The 19494-nt window shown below is 44.5% G+C and overlaps 1 protein-coding gene across 17 annotated transcripts in view; it reads right to left on the bottom strand.

The window, feature by feature from the left end:
• APBB2 (amyloid beta precursor protein binding family B member 2) overlaps window positions 1–19494 on the bottom strand; it is a 384146-nt gene that overhangs the window by 108793 nt on the left and 255859 nt on the right. For 9 of the 17 annotated variants that reach the window (XM_027544336.1, XM_027544335.1, XM_027544333.1 and 6 more), the window contains 4 exons: window positions 14758–14966; window positions 5530–5592; window positions 5062–5147; window positions 4907–4967 (listed from right to left, as the gene is read on the bottom strand). In XM_027544336.1, the coding sequence (XP_027400137.1) occupies window positions 4907–4967; window positions 5062–5147; window positions 5530–5592; window positions 14758–14966 (419 nt within the window). The remainder of the gene's footprint in view (window positions 1–4906; window positions 4968–5061; window positions 5148–5529; window positions 5593–14757; window positions 14967–19494) is intronic. The other 8 variants (XM_027544338.1, XM_027544343.1, XM_027544342.1 and 5 more) reach the window with 3 other exon arrangements.

A 19494-nucleotide genomic window follows, 5' to 3' on the forward strand; every position in this document is an offset into this window, starting at 1 on the left:
GGATAGAAAAGCAAGAGGAAAAAACACCCAAGAAAGGACAGCAACATGGAGTTCCACAATAAATGCAGGGTTTTGTAAATGTTAAAACAAATGTCCTAGTTGATAACTTAAGAGGGGGAAATTTAAAGAAGGAGGTAGTAGCTCACATGTGATACAACTAATAATGTGAATAAATAAAAATGACAAAGCCTAGAGAACAATGGGCAGCGGACAAAGGTGTCTTCTGGGGTATTACAGATGGAATTACGTGCTGCTGCAGCCTCTCTGAAAAACAATTTTGCAATAAGTGACAGAAGCCATAAGCCGATAGCCTTTGACCTGGTAATACTGGTTTCAGCAATCCGAACCAAAGCAATGATTTACAGGGAAAAACAGCCACCTATTTTTATGAAGTTGTAGCTCTGCTCTGTAGTACTGGAAATTGTACGACTACTGGGTGTCTAGACAGATTATGGTGCAATTAATTAAATGGAATATTATTAATAGAATTAAGAATAATAAATCTGAGAACTGTGGAAAGGAACAGCTAAAATAATTTTTTAAGAGCTCAGTACATGCAATGTAGTATCCTGGATTAGGTCCTAGAACAAAAAAAGGGTCTCGGTGGGAAACACTGGAAAATGGGAATGAACAAAGCCTATTTTAGTTAGTATATGGTCTCAATATTATTTTCTTACTTTGGATAATTGTCCATGATTATGAAGATGTTATTATGGGAAGATAGGTGGAAGGTAATATGGGAACTCAGTCTTGGTGACTTTTGTATAAATATATAATTATCTTAAAAGAAAAAGTTAAAGAGCTCAGAATTATATACAAACTTATGCATACACGGCAATCAACTAAAAAACACATTCACTGCATAAAAAAGTAGGTCGGCTCATAAAACACTGTCAGAGTTATAAAAATACTTTGCTCTTGCGGGAAGAGGGAGGTGATACAGGGAAAAGAGATCATTTACACTGGTACTTAGATTTTCACTGAGCAACTGATTATCAGCATGTTTAGACTCAGAGTGGCTGGAGGGAATTTTGAAGTATTTACATCCTGATGGCCTAAAACAACTTTTGTTTTTCCAGCAACTACGTTTCACTGAGGGAGTAAGGAAGACACTTTCTCTAACAATCTATTTATTCTCCAGAGACTGTATTTAGAATTCCATCATACATGAAATTAATTTTTTTTCCCCCTAAAGAAAGGACACCTTCTGCTTGTTTATGGGGCACTCAGTTCCTGGGTTGCTGGCAAATGAAAAAGAATGGAAAGCGTTAACTAAAGATACCCTTTAGATATCTTTAGATCTATGGAAAGCTTGAACATCTGGGAACCTAAATCTTGCCACTTCGCCTCCTTAGGTGCCCCAGCAGCATAAACAGGCGAGGAGAAACCAAGAGGCAGATGGGACAGGCCAGGGGGTGGTGTCAATGGGGAACCCCTCCAAAGTGGCCTCATCAATGTCAGTTCTAAACCAACGGACTTATTCCCAATTTGTAAAAAATAATTCCATTTAGTGTTGCTGGAAACAGCACTGAAGGATTATCTGAGCCTTCCCTGCAGGGTCTCCCCCGGCCCACTTCCATCGCAGGGTGGCGAGACCCTGCATCCAGAGAAGCACAGCGAGACTCCTCAATTTCCCAAAGGGGCTCCAGGTGCGTGGGGCATCCAAAGTGTGTGGCTCTGCCAACTGCCAGCCACTCGATGAGCCCCACTCCAGCCACCGCTGCCCACCGCCCGACCCCGTCCTTCCTCCTGTCTTGGCCCAACTTTTATCAAAAGCCTGGTTGAAATGACACCACTGAGGGATGGTCTGAAAAAACCTGTGGCCCATCCATTTCACTTCTAGGCTTCACCTCTGACTCAAGTCAGACCAGAAAGCTGGTCCACACTGTCATAATTCTCCACCAGTTTACTTGAAATGGGTTTGCCCTTTGCTTCCAATGAGCAAAATTCAAATTTCTCTCTCCCTCTCTCTGTGTACATAAGTGTGTGTGTGTATATATCTATATACATACTCCAAATATACATATATATATTTGGAGTATATTACATTAATTGATGGTGGCCCCTAAGAGAAGCTCCAATTGAGACTTTTTGGGGGACAATCTAGTGAGCATGGGCTCTGGAGCCAAATCCTGACTCTGCTATTTAACTAGCTGCTTAACTTCCTATGCTTCAGTTTTCTTATCTGCAATAATGATACTGAATCCCTTGAATTTTTGTGAGGATGAGAGTTAACAGCAATGAAGTCTTTAGGATTATGTCTGGCAAAAAGTTAGTACTCAATAAATATTCATTATTGCAATTAATTTATAATAGAGCCCTGGAAAAACCATTCTATTCCATCAAGACCTGAGATGCTTCTACCTCATGCACAGTGCAAGCACGGAGGGCAGGGGTCTGAAACCCTTCTCTCCTCCCAACAGGCTTGGGGTCCCCAAGAGTGCCAGGGACTTTCTATAGCAGGGGGACCTTCAGAATCTAGGTCCCTAGACCTAGGGGAGGGGTGGGGGAGTTAGAGGCATGCATTGTTTGCAGAAGTTCTTACAAGATTCTGAGATGCCCCTACAGGAATTCATACCATTTACTGTAAGAATCCTCAATGTAAATAATCACCAGGAAGCACAAAGATGAACCCAAAGGTCAATGTTCATAACTGTGCCAAGTCCTATATGCTGAAAACCACGCTTTTTCCTTCTCCCCAGTCTGATCTGTCCTAACGCCATCTACTGTCCCAGTACAGACAGATGCACTGATTATTCCATTATGTTTTCTGTGGCTTCTAAGTGTTCTTATAAGTCTCCGCAGATCTTTTATGGAACAAAGAAGGGTATAAAATAAATAATACAATACACACACTTTTTGTTTTGAACTAAGTACAACTTTAGTTACTTATGAGAAAGCCGAGCCTCCTTATTCACACAGATTTCTAATAGGTGCTAGAATAGACATGCTGGCCATAGAACGGGGGAAGATCGAGAATTCAGTGAGCAATAAACTGGGAGGAAAAAGAGAAAGTGTCATCTTAGGTAACAGCTCAACCAGGCCACCCATTCCTGTTACTAATTGGATCTGCTTTCTGTGCATCACCCTCCCGGTCTACTCTCATCAGTTTCACACTCAGCTTTACAGACATCGCTGGCCCAGCCCTTCCGGGTAAAGCAAAATGATGCTGCTGCTCACCTTTCTTCCTCCAGCCTTTGCTGACAGCCCTTGTAAAACACCTAGTAGAAAAGCAAATTATTCACAGCCCGCCTTCCTGTTTTTACTGCGTTCCTTCCCTTTCTCACCATACAATTTATCTTTAAAGGTCAGGGCGTCAGCAGCAGACCAAGAACTTGTTCAGAACACCGCTGGCTCTGGAGCAGCCATCGTCCAACTAGTATGTGCTTAGAACAAAGCTCACCAAATTAAGGGCAATGGAGATTTCAACTGCGACCCCTGGGATTCTTACAGAACCAATGGCAATGTGGCAGCTTCCAGCCTAGGAGCCACGGTTTTGAACCTGGTTGGTGTTCCCTCCTTAACTGCTGCTACAGGAACCTATTTGCTGTTTTATGCATCGACATAGATCTGCTTTGGGATTCAGAAGAATATCTAGGTCCTGCTACATAAGATGCAAATGAAAATGCGTTTAAAAAGCAGTGGGAAAAAAGCTATAAAAAAGTATTGACATGAAGCTTTTTCCTTTCTTCTGCATTCTTTCTCTAGATTCCTAATGGTGTTTTTTCACATGTATTCAGTGTTGTGCTCTCTTGAGGATGGGGATACTTACAGGGTGAGTGCAGACCACCACAGGCCGCTCATCCCCACAGACCATCAGCTGCTGAGATGATGTACCACGCCCTGGCCAAGAGTGGGGAAACTGAGCCAGGAATCCCCCTTCCCATGGACCCACCACCCTAGCTCAGAGTAAACAGACGACCCTCCAGTCTATTACAGCACCTGTGTCAGGGGATGCGAGGTACCTGGACTGGGAGTGGGCGGGCCCCCACTGTGTCACCCACTGAACACACCGCTATGCTGTCTTCCCGGGTTGGACAGGTCACTACTTTGCTCCTTCCTAAGACACCATGGAGACTGTGTGCCTAACACAACCCTCCCCAGGCTCACACCCAGCCCCATACCGGGCTTGAAGGCAACAGCAAGCAGTGGGTAGGGGCAGGGATAGGGAGGTTGGCAGAGCCTGAGGTACCAAGAAAAGGGGAACAGGGAACCGAGAAGCAGAGGTAGGGAGGTGGCAGGACTGTGCATAAGCCAAGGCTCCAAGCCCCCCAGTGCACTCTCCACCGCCTCACTGGACTTTGCTTAGAGAACACAAAGGCAAAGATAAAAGCTTTAAGAACATCAAGTGAGCAACTGCACAGAGAAATACAGGGCCCTGATTCTCACGGATCAATGTACAACTGTAACAGCTCATACCCAGCACCAGAAGTCCAGAGCAAAAGTTCACTCTCACTTTCCACCATAAAACAGTCCAGTTTTTACGACAGGGATGGCAAGGAGCTTTCACTGTGCACATGTATGAGCTGCCCTGGAGGAGATGGGTGTGAGAGGTCCACAGCACCTGTTCAATTCCCCTTCCACCGCATTACAGGGTAGAGCCTGGCTTTTCTTCAAAGGCTTCTGAAGCCCACCTGTTCAAACAATAATTTTATCGTGTTGCACAAAGAACTGATGGAGTGAGATACAAGCAGAGTTGTGATGATTACAGAAACCCTCCCAAACCCAACTTGGCTGAAAGGATTTACTTTAAGTGTTAGGGAGATTAGCAATGAGAGAGGACTCACGGATAATTGCTTATTAAGTGGGTCTGGGTTGATAGTTTGTAAAAACTGGGCCATTATCCAAAGTCATTATTCTGATGCAAGACTATAACCTGGTCACTAAAAGCACATTTCTTACAAACCTTAGCTTCTGGGTCACTGTTGATACTACAAGAATCATCATCATCGGCATGTGGAGCATTTCTAGAAAGAAAAACAGAAAATGGGACTTAGGATTCTATTGCAATCTCCAGCTGCACAAAGCTACACCTTCTGGCAGGTACATCCAATGCCCTACCTGAGTTTCAAGGATGCATAGCGCAGGGTGGCTCCTTCAAACTCTTTTAAACTGGGGTCCGGGTTGACTGTGGCCGCGTGCAAATCCTAGAGGAAATGAGATCCCTGTTAATGCACAAAGGCAGAGACCTAGGACACGGCTTCAGATATTAGAGGGGAGAGAAATCCTCCCAGCGCGAGGCAGAGAGTGTACGTGAGCTCAGGCAGAAAAAAAGGCATGCGTGGGCTGCTGATGCTGGCTCGGTGCAAATGCCGGTTCTTACGAGACAACAGGAGCCTGGGGCGACCAGCCTGAAGTCATTCACAATGGGAGACATCAAAAAAAGCAACATGTGTGAGCCCCACCGCCTGAGCCAGAAGCCCCTCAGTCCGTCCCTGCAGAATGCATGATGTTCACAAAGAAGATGCAGCCACAGCCATGCAAAAAGGACAAAATATTGAATGAGCTAAAATCTGACAATATACTTGCCTTCCAAATGTCACTATTAATCTTTCCCCCATTCAGAACAGCAAAATCACTCCATGGCTGTTTCTAGACATACAATTATTCACATAGGAAAAAGCACATTGATTTAAAAAAAAAAAAGAAAAGAAAATAATAAAAGGGAAGAAAAGGAAAGAAAAGAAAACACACACACAAGACACTGTTGTTAGCATTGATATTCACGGGGATGGGTTAGGGAACAAATTCACTCTAACAGCAACACGTAGCTTGCTCTCCCTAGATCCACATCGTCACTAGAGGCCCAGGGTAGGAGGGCAGGAGGGTGCTTTAATTACTTACCAAGACAAATGGCTGAACGTTATTACCAGACAGGGAAGTTACTATCTACATGTGGTCTTAAAAGCACACAATATGCATCCAAGTATTAAAGGCCTAGCACACCTAATTCCATAAGTTTTTCTCTCCTATTAACCAAAAGAACTGTTTTCTTGAGGTATGCTGGTCAATGAGCTGGTTGAAAACTGGGGAGTGTCCATCGCTAGGGGCATAACAAAACTAGGGGCCAAATTATCTCCACTTCAGGAAAAAACAATAATAAAGGAGGGTAAGGCACCCTGCCTGACCTCATCTCGCTGAGATTTAATCTAATAAAAAAGAGTCTAGACAATCTAATGTAAATTCCCCTCATTCATACAAAGGTCTACTTCCTTGGCACCCAAGCCTCTTCACAAATTAATATTCAGTCACAAAATGCTTTCTGAAGCATAGTTATTGGAGAAGGCAATGGCACCCCACTCCAGTGTTCTTGCCTGGAGAATCCCAGGGACAGGGGAGCCTGGTGGGCTGCCGTCTATGGGGTCGCACAGAGTCGTACACAACTGAAACGACTTAGCAGCAGCAGCAGCAAGCATAGTTACAGGACAAAGTGTGAAGCCTTTCCTTGTTGGCAAACCTCTTGTAATAGACCTAGAATCTAAACAACTCCTTCTTTTATTCACCTCGGATAACATGGGACCATCTTTTTTCTTTCTACTCCATTAACTGAATATTCAAATATTTTTTATGTGACGTTTGGGGAATTAAATGATACTAATAAGACACCCAGGTACACTCTCACGAACTTGTTCCATTGATTTGTCAGGCAGATCTCTTTTCTTGAATAAGTCAACAGGAGGAACTCTTCCACTAAGTAACTTTTCAACTAAAGTTCTTTGAAAGTGAGATGGTAATATTGACCCATAGCTTCGGCACACAATGAATACAAGTTTCAAAGCCACTCAGAACAGAAGTGGCTGAGTTCAAACGTCCCAGGTGTTGACAAATGCATTTATCTGGCTCTGAAGGCCTCTCTGAGGGCAAAATCATTGCAAATTTGGATCTATCATCACTGCACAGCTGGCGTCACTGCTGCTTTCCTTTCTGGATTAGGCAGCTGACCTGCAGTTTTTCAAACTTAGACCACTGGGTCTATTTATTTTTTAAAATGATCTCTTTTACCGAGCACAGAACAGGAAAGTTGTCCAGCCCCTCACCTCTTTCCTCCCTCCATCCTCCAAAAAGTATTCGGTTTTCACTAAGGAGAAAATATTACAGGAAAATCTTCAACCTGTCAGTTGGGGAGACTGCTGCTGCTGCTAAGTCGCTTCAGTCGTGTCCGACTCTGTGTGACCCCACAGATGGCAGCCCACCAGGCTCCCCCATCCCTGGGATTCTCCAGGCAAGAACACTGGAGTAGGCTGCCATTTCCTTCTCCAATGCATGAAAGTGAAAAGTGAAAGTGAAGTCGCTCAGTCGTGTCAGACTCTTAGCGACCTCATGGACTGCAGCCCACTATGCTCCTCCATCCATGGGATTTTCCAGGCAAGAGTACTGTGAACCCCCTAAAATGGATGTGGGGTTTTGTGTCCTCCCTAACTGCATTCTTGTGAAGAAATTTTTTAAAAAGGCGTGTGTCTGACAAAAGTAATCTGAAATCAGAAATCATATTCAAAAAACACTGTGTTGGGATTATAGAGAGTGAAAGAAGAGCATTTTTAAAAACAAGTATTCAGAAAAGGCTCTGGCATTTAATCAAACATTTCTCTGTACGTGTGTGTTTAAATTTATATATATATATATTTACTCTTTGGATGCAGGAGTTCCTGTAAAGTAAAAGTTGTTTATGCTTCTAAGACTGTATGAATTCAGCTCTCATGCTACGGAGACATGAGTCAGTGGGCAAACTTCCAACAATCACATTTTACAGATTTAAATAAACAAAGGTGATATACAGTGATTTTGCAAAATCTTAAAATAACATATAAGTATTCCTAAATAAACCCTTTAGCACAGAACTCAAGCAAAGAAAAATGGAAACTAGTGTTATTTACCACGAACAAGACAGTCTTTTTTTCCCTCCTAAATTTAAAATTTTCACTGACAATGAAGATGAGAAATGTTCTCCTTCACATAAGTGATTGTAATTTTTCTTTTTTAAAATCAAGGGCAATGAAGGACAAAAACAACTTGTCTTAAATTTTAAGAACGATATCGTCTATTCATCTATTTTTTTAATTAAGAGAGAATACAACATTTTAGCTAGTAGTGTAAAGAAAAAAGAAACCAACAGAGATGCTTGGGTTCTACAGAAAGTCTGTAGTTTGGGTGATAGGAGTGAGGGATGAAAGAAAAGAGAAAGACAAAGAAAAGGAAAAGGCAGGTGGAGTAACCTAGGAAGACAGACACAGGATAGAGATAAAGGGAGAACAGAGACCATCGTCGGTGAGCAACAGCCTCTAATGGATCATCTCTCAGGCAATGCAGCTAAAAAGCCTTGCACAGCTGAGAGATGCTGGTGTCAGTATTACGGTGGGCACATACTCTCCGGGTGCTTGCCGTGACCCTGGCCAGGCTGCAGCAGCCCTTATCCTGATTATGGTGATCATGCTCAGGTCTGAGTGAGCCCCAAAATCCTAGCTCTGGGGGACTCACCCAGCACCTGGGGCATGGCACCTGCTGTGACCCTTCAAGACCTTTCAGCATGGTGCCCTTCATGACCTCTTAAGGGAATCTGACTGTATAACTTCGACTACTGAGAGTTTTCTTCTTCTAGATTTCTCTTCTGGGATCTTAGAAAACAGTTCCTCAAATCAAACAAAGATGATGCACTGTCCTTCTGCTGAAAGAAAACTAAGAGTTGGTCCTTTGACACCGTCAACAGAGTTCTCCTGAGGATGGGGTCCAAGGGGGTGAGAAAGTCCCTGGAGGTGCTATGAATGTCTCTATGAAGTGGTATCAACGTGCAAACTGGAGAGCAAGAGTGAAGGGCTGAGCCCGCTGACAGCTGGGCAGACAGGGAAGCACATGAACATCCCACAGTGGTCTTGACGAAGCCACGATCACATCACTGCTGCATGCTCTTCGGAAGCTATGAAGTCAACACAGCCGTCTGGGAAGCTCGAGTTCAAACCCTGCCTCTGCCCTCACTGCTCTGTGAACTCAGTGCCCTGCATATCAGACAGGGCTAGAGACACTTCCCACCGGCGTGTGGATGCCATGAGGTCAAGAATGTGAGCCCTTGGCTCAGGGGCTGGCTGCCCGAAGCTGCCCAGGAAACAGCACTGTCCTCTACTCTTGCCACGGAGAAAATAAATAAAGGCATTTGTAAGAATAAAATGTTTGAGAGCCCAGGGACTACAGAGCTTTATCAATTATGCTTTATAATCCTCTTCTGTCAAGATTTGAGCCATGGCCTTGACCATAAATGGCAGAGCACCTGGACTTCTGGAATTCTGAATAGGCCAGACAGCGTTAATGAGCACTGTGTCCATGTACATGGGTTTATTTTTTCCTTCTTTTAAAACTGCTTTCTATGTTTTGTTGGATGCAACACTATCAAAAGAACAGTTATGGTTTGTCATGCAAACATAATACAAAGCAGTTTTAAAAAAAATCTAACTAGAAAACAGATTGACAAATGCTTGTGGAATTAAATTAGTCTGTGTGAGCAGCAGCACAATTTAGAAACTATAAACTAGGGAAAAATCAGGAGAGCTGAGGCTCTAGTGCCGGCTCTGTGGCTACAGTAAGTCAGCGAAGAGCTCCCTCCCGGTATGAAGCCAGTTTATTCCTTCATTCAGCAAATATTTAATGAACATTGCCACATACCAGGCACTGTGCCAAGTGCTGAGGATGCATGACGAGGGGGGCAGGTCCCAATCCCCCAAAAAGGGAGGCTCACGTGCCTCAAGTAAGAATACTACAAAGAGACACAATGCAATGAAGATCAAAGGGCTCAGAAAGCAGGCAAATGAGAGCAATGATTCCCAGGAGATGCTAAGACGAGGCCAAAGTATTTAAGCAGAAGTGACACATAAATAAAAACAGACTAGATTCGCTAGAAGACTGGCTTTGGTAATCCCTCGGCATATAATTTCCTGGAAAGCATATGATTTTTTTTTTTTTTTCCTTTTTTGGAAAAGTGCAAGTTGTTCAGTTGTGTTTAACTCTTTGAAACACCACGGACTATAGCTTGCCAGGTTCCTCTGTCCATGGAATTCTCCAGACAAGAATAATGGAACCATTCCCTTCTCCGGGGGATCTTCACAACCCAGGGATCGAACCTGGGTCTCCTGCATTACAGGCAGATTCTTTACCATCTGAGCCACCAGGGAAGCACCCCTCGTTTTGGGGGTGGGGCAAAAGCATATGATAAAGGCAGACTCTCAGGCCTCACCCTTACAGAGTCTAGCTCAGTAGCCTAGGGTAAGAACAAGGAATCAGCATGTTCTGCAAGCCCAGAGGTTACCCTGGCCACAATCCTTGGTTCAGTGGGCTGAGAAATACTGCTGTAGCATTCACTAGTCCCTTTTCGAAGGTTCCTGCCAGTTCTGAAATATTAAGACTCCGTGAGCAGGTCAAGAACTTGGTTCAGGAAAATGATGACAGACCGGCCCCTTAATGTTGCTGTCTTATTTCTCAATGTACATGAAAATCCTCAGGTTCTAATGCAATGCTCGGAAAGTGTTCTCCTAGGGACTTAGCTGCACAGGCCCCTCCCAGGCTCCAGGAGCGATGCAGCAAGAACAGAGTAAACTATGATCACAAAGAGGTCCTGAGAAACAACTAGACCTCCCCTTGCTCTGGAGCCACTTTTCCCCTCCTTGCCCTTATTCTTAAGGAACTGGGAAACTCCTTCATCTGGGAAGATTCTAAGCAAGACTTGCTCACGGGCCAACAGTTACTCGTTAAAATATTTTGTGGAGCTCCCTCTTCTCTCTAAGACGCAACATCTAAGTAATTTGGAACAAACTGATGGATTAGGGGGAGACTGTCTCTGGGCCAAATTTCAGCGGCAAGTGCTTCCCGTCCAGTTTATAAACTTGCAAAAATACTGCTGGCGTCTGCAGAGGAAACACTATGCGTTGCGCTCAACACTTCCCTGGTGAACTTTGGAATGTGAAATGTACAATTTTCAAACTGTAAGGAAGCCTTCAGTCCTAGACTTTTGTGAAGCTTAGTCAACAGATTTGGCACTTACTTTTTTTTTAAAGCCAGCTCAGGAAAAAGCTGTATAAAAATATGCGTTTCTAACACGACGTATTACAAGTTTCTTCTCGCCCTTAACATTTTGCTTTCTCTCATGTTTCCAAATTAGTCAAAATAGATTCTATTTAGGGATCAAAGAAATGGCATTAGAGAAATAATCACTTTTTTCTCAACTGTTATTAACACCTGCGGCTGAGTACCAAAGAATTGATGCCTTTGAACTGTGGTGTTGGAGAAGGCTCTTGAGAGTCCCTCACACAGCAAGGCAATCACACCAGTCAATCCTAAAGGAAATCAACCCTGAATATTCACTGGAAGGACTGATGCTGAAACTGAAGCTCTAATACTTTGGACACCTGATGCGAAAAGCCAACTCACTGGAAAAGACCCTGAGGTTGGGAAAGACATAAGGCAGGAGCAGAAGCGGATGACAGAGGATGAGATGGTTGGGTGGCATCACCGACTCAATGGACGTGAATTTGAGCCGACTCCAGGAGATAGTGAAGGACGAGGAAGCCTAGCATGCTGCAGTTCATGGGGTCGCAAAGAGTCAGACACGACTGAGCAACTGAACAACAACACTGTTGTTGTTATGACTGTTATGAAAAGCAGTCATTTTCTAGAAGGCTCTGCATATGTCACCACCCTCCCCTGGAGGGAGATGAAGACATCCAAGGCTCTCCAAAGCCCCTGATAAACACAGAGTGAAGCCTGGGGTGAGGGCAGGGGCCAGCACACCTCCACTCAGGCTTGACTCCACCAGGGAGTAGGTGTGTGATTCTGGGTAAGCTCCCTCGCCTCTCCATGTGGGTTGTCAAATATAAAAAAGGAACGACAACTACCGTACAGATGCATAGGGTTTTAGGAGATAAGCCGTGAAGCTGGTGCTGTAAATACTCGACCTCCCTTAGCGCCTCTGCTTTAATACCCTTGTCAGCACCTGCAGGACCTTGGAACGTGGAAGGCTGGGTCTTCCCCAACCTCTCCTCTCTGCTACCTGCTTATCCCTCTGCCCCTAGGATTTCAATGTACTGCCTTTTATATCTGCTTGGTTCTTTGACTCTGTGGATAGCCTTATGCACAGGGAAAAATGTGTATGGAGCTAACAACCAAAAGGTTGATCTGAAGAACATCCATCCCACTGGTCTATTAAGGTGCTGGGTATGAGCCTGTCTCTGAAATGTCAAAAAGCTACACATCTGTTAACATGTGTCTCGGAGGGATAAGACTTTATCCAACATGATGGCAACAGAAGAGTAGAACAGAACCAACTTCAAGGTGGAAATTCACCCAGTGCTGGGGCAGATCACAGGATCTGGAATGGAGAACTGGGCATCTGCCCAGCCTGACCCAGCTACTCAGTTCACTGAGCCCCAGTTACCTCTTAAGTGGGAAACAGAATAGCCGTCTTCTCTGCCACATGAAGAGTCTTGAAGGGAACAAATGAAGTGACATTTATGAAAATATCCTGAAAGCTACAATAAGTCATGAATAGCCGCTGGGAGGCTGAGCAGTGGAGATGTGAAGGAAATACTGAATTCCAGGAGAGGAACTGGGTGGGGGGGACACAGTTTGAGCTGGGAAGGGGGTTGGGCAGTGAGGGGGAAGGGAGGGAAGCAGGCAAGGACGGGGCCAGAGCAGGTGACAGTGGATGTCAGAAGGAGGCTCAGGGATGCGAATGTGGACTCTGCCGCCTGATCATCTTCCCCAGGGTCAGCAGCCCACCTGTGCTGCGTTCTTCTATGCAGAAAGTATGAAAACAAAAGTCTTCCATATTCATCAAAGAGGTAAAAAATCTGAGGCACTTAAACCCCGAGATGCCCACCTTGGGCCTCACCCCACCAGCGCCTCAGCCTCAGGATGCGGGCTTCAAGACAAACTTCATTTCTTCCATATACGGAAGACGAGAGGCTCACTGAACAGAAAGCAGTATCTCAAAGTCAGTCTGATCATCTCGCCTCTGGACAAAGAGAAAGCAGGTGGGCTGAAATCTCAGAGCCAGGGAAGCCAAGTGAGGAGAACTCTGGCCTGGAATTGAGGAGGATTTGGGAACCCTGAGTTCTAGACCCAGTGTGGCTTCTGGTCACTGGCCTCTCTGTGCCTCGGCTTCCCTGTCTGTGATGGCTGGACACTGGTGCCAGATGCCCCCTTCCCACCCTGGCATTCTCAGCTTGCAGGGCTCTCTCTGGAGGTGAGGATGGCAAAGGGATGCAGTAGGAGAGTGAAGTCCTGGGCTGGAGAGACTCTAACAGAGAAGCCAAGCAGTGCAGGTGAAGATGAAAGAGGACCTCTGCGTCTCACTGAGGGCCCGAGGGTGTCCTGGCCCACTCAGTTCCTGGGAGCCGCGCTGAGGTCCAGGGAGAAATGCCAAGAGACACCTGGGCTGGCATGGAGGAGGACTCCACTTCCTGGTAGGCTGAGTTGGTTCCTCTCCACCTCCCAGCACACTTCACACAAGGTGAATAAAAGACTGAATGGGATTTGCTCTGGGAGTAGGAATATTATGCTAATAAAAAAATTACCCAAATTGCCCAGTGATAAGCAATGAAATCCTAAGTAGCTCAGTGGAACTGAAGCAGGTGTCTGATCATCAGGGCCCCGCACCAACAAACTGAAGCCCCAGTCTATTAACAGAGGGTTATAGCTCGCCCTAACCGTTACTTGAAAGATGGAGAGTTTAAGGCCCAGGTGGAGTGAGTGAGATGCTGAAGCCCAGTAACAGCAAGAATGTGGTTGGAATGTAGGTCTTCCTGCCTCTTAGAGAAAAGTAAGTAAATAATGGAAGATGTTGTTTACTTTTAAAGACAGGAAGGGCAATAATAGCAGCAAATATGTAGAGAGGCTTTTGGGTAAGAGATGCAGCTCAAATTCCTTCCATGTCCTCAAAGTAAAAGAAAATATGTTGTTTAAAGAACAAAAGATTGTGGTCAGAGAAAAGGCAGAAATGCCTGTGTGTCAGGAATCAAACCTCTTTTCTCAAAAAAAAAAAAAAAAAAAAAGCCATTACTTAACTGTGACCTTTTCCCACTGTAATTCTCTTGAATATTTTGTTATCAGGATTCACAAAGGTTCACTGCAGGAGTTTCTGTATTAACAACTATCATGATGGAATTTTTTTAATGCCTCAATTCTTTGTTTAAACATCAGATTTCTTCCTCAGGGATAGAACAAATTTATGCTGCTAATTATTTCTAAAATAATGTCACTTCTGCTAAATAAACAGATTCTCTTTTTTTATTTCTTATTAGAAATTAAGCATTTAAGGGTTCTCAAGGGTTATTCCTGCAGACATTCTCTCCTTGCAATCAAATGAGCCCAAGGATATTAATAAGATGTGCGGTAATTATAACACGTCAGGCCAAGAGACGTTCTTCCGTGTGTAAATATTTTATGGAACCAGCACTGTGAAGCGGCACCTACAGAGTGAAGTACTGCCTCAGTGAGCCCCAGGGAACCTTAACCACTTCTCATTAATCAGCCTCTCTTACTTTCTGTACCTGAAATGGTATTTAAAGAGACCAAAAGCCATTAAAAAATAAAAAGATCCCTGAAAGATGATATTAACACTATTCACGAAAAGGAAGCATTTCAGAGGTTTCAAATGCAACATGCGTAAAAATTGGAAAGCTTACCTTGATGACCTGTTGGGGCAGAAACAATGAGTCTAAAGAGAAATCACAAGTTACATCCACTCTACTAAGCCATTAAAAAGATACTCCATTTTACCTCATTCTCTGGGGTGGGAGATGACGTTACAGAACTAAGGGACCCTTTCCTAGAACCCTGAAGATCTGCTGGGATGGAGACAGGGCGTTCCCACTGAGTCGTCCCTGTTGGTATGTGCCAGTAATAGGTCCCAGCGATGTCGCTGATTCTCTTCCAGCCAGGTGGCAAATCTGGATCAGTCTGAAAGGAGTGGTCACTCCATATATCTGCTGGAAAATGGAAGAAAAAAAAAGAGAGAGAGAGGGGTTTTATTAAAAGAAGAAACAACTACCGTCTTCTGGTTTTAGTTCCAATAGTCAGCAGAATTCCATGGGCAGATGTGTCCATAGCCCAAATGAGAACTAAAGCCATCCTACAAACACCAAGTATGCTAAGAGGGGGAATACAGAAAGGAAGAAAGAACTGGAAGGTTGACGCTTGATAACATGGATGTAAAAGGACCCATTATCATCATTTTATAGTCCCAAGGACCCTATGAACAGGCTAACGCTCCATTAGTCAGAATCAACTACTCAAACAAAATTTGCAAGATTGCACACAAATCTACTGAACCCCTTTGTAAAGTAGTAAGATTTACTGTTTGGGATTACACATCCAGCAATGAATACAATTCTTATTTTCTTTGCTTTCTGGATGAGTTGCTGGATTTATGAGTACTGCACTTTGCTTTAATAACTCCTGCCACTTGATGGTAAACATCTAAAGCAGCATGCCTTTTGTAACACTCTGGAATTCCAAACTGCACACAGAAGCTTCCCAAAGAAGACAGACTGATAAGGCCTCGGAATTCAAAAAGGAACTCTAAAAACAGACCAGTAATGTAAATACAGGAATGAGCGTAGTGTGGAACACAACAGAGAATGGCAGGGACTGCGGCAAACGGGTGAAAGTGAAAGCTGCTCAGTCGTGTCCAACTCCTTGCAACCCCATGGACTACACAGTCCATGGAATTCTCCAGGCCAGAATATTGGAATGGATAGCCTTTCCCTTCTCCAGGTGATCTGCCCAACCCAGGGATAGAACCCAGGTCTCCCACATTGCAGGCAGATTCTTTACCAGTTGAGCCACAAGAGAAGCCCAAGAATACTAGAGGGGGTAGCCTATTCCTTCTCCAGTGGATCTTCCCAACCCAGGAATCGAACCGGGGTCTCCTGCATTGCAGGCAGATTCTTTACCAACTGAGCTATGAGGCAAACCAGTAAGCATGTACAAAGTCCAAAGGCCTTTAAATTCAAAAAATAATTCTTTAGGCACTGTGTATATGTATGTGTGTGTGTGTGGGGGTGTGGGGTGGGACAAATAAAATACATCTACTGGGCAATTTCTGCCATCTCTGGACCATATCAATATTTTATTAGTTTACTGCATAATTATTTGCTTTTAAATATCTCATTTTGGGCTTTCTTATAAAATGGGCTAAAGTACTAGAGAAGAGAGGAGAGAAGGGGAAGCAGAGTAAGAAATCCATAGAGTGAGAGGCATGATGGAGAAATTGCAAGCAGCTGGATGAACATACATAGGTAGGAAAACATAATCAGTTTGCACTCTACGTTTGGGGATCACTTTATTCTAAGGAAAGGCCCTTTCCTACGTGGTCATTCATAAGAGGCTGGAGCCAGAACAGCAATTCAAAGAAAGTAGGCTGGCCTTGCCCTGTGCAAATGTCACCGCATCATGTCACTGAGACTGCTACCGTCGCAAGATGAAAAAAAGAAGCCAAACAAAGAAGTTGATTAAGATGACGGCACAGATGTGCATTCATGAGGGTGTTTGGCATCCCAGCATTTGCTTTTCTCATTTAAATCTGTCAGAGGCAAAACTGCCGCTTGTCTCAAATTATGATGGAAACTTCCCCTCCCCCTACAGGAAATTAAGCATGATTAAATAATTTCAAGTTACCCAAATCTTTCACAAACCACTCGAAACAAATATGTGCATACACTCCTCTGTCTTGTCTCCTTGTTAGGGGCTGGGTGGGAGGGCTGTTTCTGCTGTTGTTTTATTGTCAGTATTTCAACGAGGATGGGAAAAAATACACAGGTCTTGGGATTCAGTTGGAGAAAACCCTACCAAGGGTGTCCCCTTGTCAAATTCTAGCAGCTCACAGACAACAGGCTCAAGATGGAAACTAATAAAAGAACAAAAGGAGGGTGTTCGTAAGCATTTCTGTGGTTTTTAAGGTCCAAGGGCCTGAATTTACACATGTCCTAGCTGTCTCTGCAGCTGGGACACTAGCATGCTTGTAGAATAGCTGTATACCACGATGAACAACAACGCGATATCATGTCAGACCAGGGAGAGAGACCATGGTCAGCAGCCTTTGAGTTTGGCTGTCTGGGGTGATGGAGAGGGGCCTGGGGCTACAGGGCAGGAATTGCGCTGTTCTGTCTTCAATCAGACCTAGTCACTTATATTTGGTTAAATGCTGAGTTTCTGCTGACATTTTGTTGGAATAAAAATTCAGTTCGGTTCAGTCACTCAGTCGTGTCCGACTCTTTGCAACCTCATGAACCGCAGCACGTCAGGCCTCCCTGTCTATCACCAATTCCCAGAGTCCACCCAAACCCATGTCCATTGAGTCGGTGATGCCATCCAGCCATCTCATCCTCTGTCGTCCCCTTCTCCTCCTGCCCCCAATCTTTCCCAGCATCAGAGTCTTTTCAAATGAGTCAGGTCTTCGCATCAGGTGAATAAAAACTAAAAGAGGGTTATTTCATTGCTAAAAATTGATGATGAGATGATGATGGAGGAAGTGAGGTGGGAACATTTACAATACAATTAGCAGTTAGCAGCTCAGAACCATTTATAGAATCCGCTCCACATCACCCTATACTGGTTGTAAGGAATGTAAGTCCCGTGAGGGCAGGCAGACATCATCCCTGTCATGTTCACCATCCTATTCCGAACACCTAGCATGGCAGGTGTTCAATAACAATGAGCCGGATGAATGGTGGAGAGATGGCAGATGGATGGATAGACAGATGGGGTAGACAGAAGAAAGGAAGATAGGAAAGAAGAACGAAGAGAGAAGGAGGGAGAAATAAGTGAATAAAGTCCCGAATGATGGGAATTGAACTTGGCACTTGGCAAAAGAGGAATTCTGAAGAAATCATTTCTGTGCAATTTCATAACACTGAGCAACTTCACAGAGTACTCCGGAAAACTAGCTTCTAGTTAAGGGCAAGGTCTACTTCCTTTGATGGTGTATATGAATGTTCTTGTGGACAAAAAGAAATAAGATATGATAAACTGGGAAGAGTTCTGGGCTGGAGTTGAGATTTTGTTTCTTTTTTCATTGATAGGTTCCAAAGGAATAGTAAGAAATGCGCTTTCTGAGGCGCCTCAGTGCTATTACACTTTATTTTGTTTAATCTTCAAAGCTCCAATTTGCTTAGTTCTCCTATATAAAACTATGTGCACATTTAAGTAAGTACCCTGGACCTTATTCAATAGGTCAGCGGTTTCCAAATGTTATTAAATTAGGAGGAGGGACAGTGTTGCTGGCAGGTGGAACTCCAGGCCTGTCCAGAGTCTTTTGACTGTGCACACGAAGTCATTTTAGTCGTGTCCGACTCTTTGTGACCCCACGGACTGTAGCCCACTAGGCTCCTCTGTCCATGGGATTCTCCAGGCAAGAATACTGCAGTGGGTTGCCATCTCCTTCTCCAGGGGATCTTCCCGACCCAAGGACTGAACCTACATCTCTTATGTCTCCTGCATTTTGGCAGGCAGGTTCTTTACCACTAGCGCCACCTGGGAAGCCCCTTTTGACCATAGCAGCACCATTTTTATCTCTTTTAAATATTGGTCTTGTTTGTATGATTTTCCTTGAAAAAACAGGGATCAGTTAAAGCTCACATCAATCCCACCAGAAGGCAAGGACGATGCAGCCAAGATAGGAAGCCAGGCTTTAAGGCTTAAACCCAAGTTCTCTTAATGCTGCCATGAGGTTCTCAGGGGCTGGTAATGACAGCACTGTTAGTAAGAGTAAAAAGTAACAGCCATGCTGACATAGTCTGTGGGCTGACTTACCCAGCTCCTTTACTGCAGAAGTTCATGGAGTGTCCCCTGTGGCCTTATGAAGGATACACTATTGTTACCCCGTATCTAAGGCCAGCGAGGACAGCAGTTTGGTTTAAGGCCAAGGGGTAAACTAGGTCCCTATGTAGAAATGGCTGCTATTTTTTCAGAGACCTGAGTAAGATCAGTTATAGTCAGCTTGGGGGAATTCAGAACGTGAGTAAATAGGGATGGGACAAAAGAAAGAACACAATGGCTTCGAGTCTGAGGCCTGCAGACCTGACCAGGGTTACAGAGCTGGTAACTGAGCCCCCCAAGACCCACCCTGCAGCCTGGGTACATCAATGCCAGGACACTGCCATTGCAGACTTTGCATAGGAGTCTCCCTCCTTTACTCCCTCATTAAATCTGCAACCAGTAAACTCAGGCCACCTCAGCTGGTCTGTGCATCTGCAGCCTCTCCAGTTAGAAGCCTGAGCTTCAAATTCCACTCCCAGACACACGGCGGAGGCTGAGATCCCACCTGTTTCGCCCTCCGCCCTTCCCTACAGGATCTCACACCTAAGAAGCTCTATGGTCTTCTGTCCTGTCATCACTGCATCCCTGCCTCTTACTGAAGGTGCTTCAAGGAGACGAGGTTCAGTGGTAGGTGTGGAAAGGTGCAGGTGTCCTTTCCAAGTGGCCCACTTCACTGTGTGCAGTTCTGTCCCAGAAGCA

This window comes from Bos indicus x Bos taurus, chromosome 6 (genome assembly GCF_003369695.1).
Source record: "Bos indicus x Bos taurus breed Angus x Brahman F1 hybrid chromosome 6, Bos_hybrid_MaternalHap_v2.0, whole genome shotgun sequence".
NCBI classification, from domain to species: Eukaryota; Metazoa; Chordata; class Mammalia; order Artiodactyla; family Bovidae; genus Bos; species Bos indicus x Bos taurus.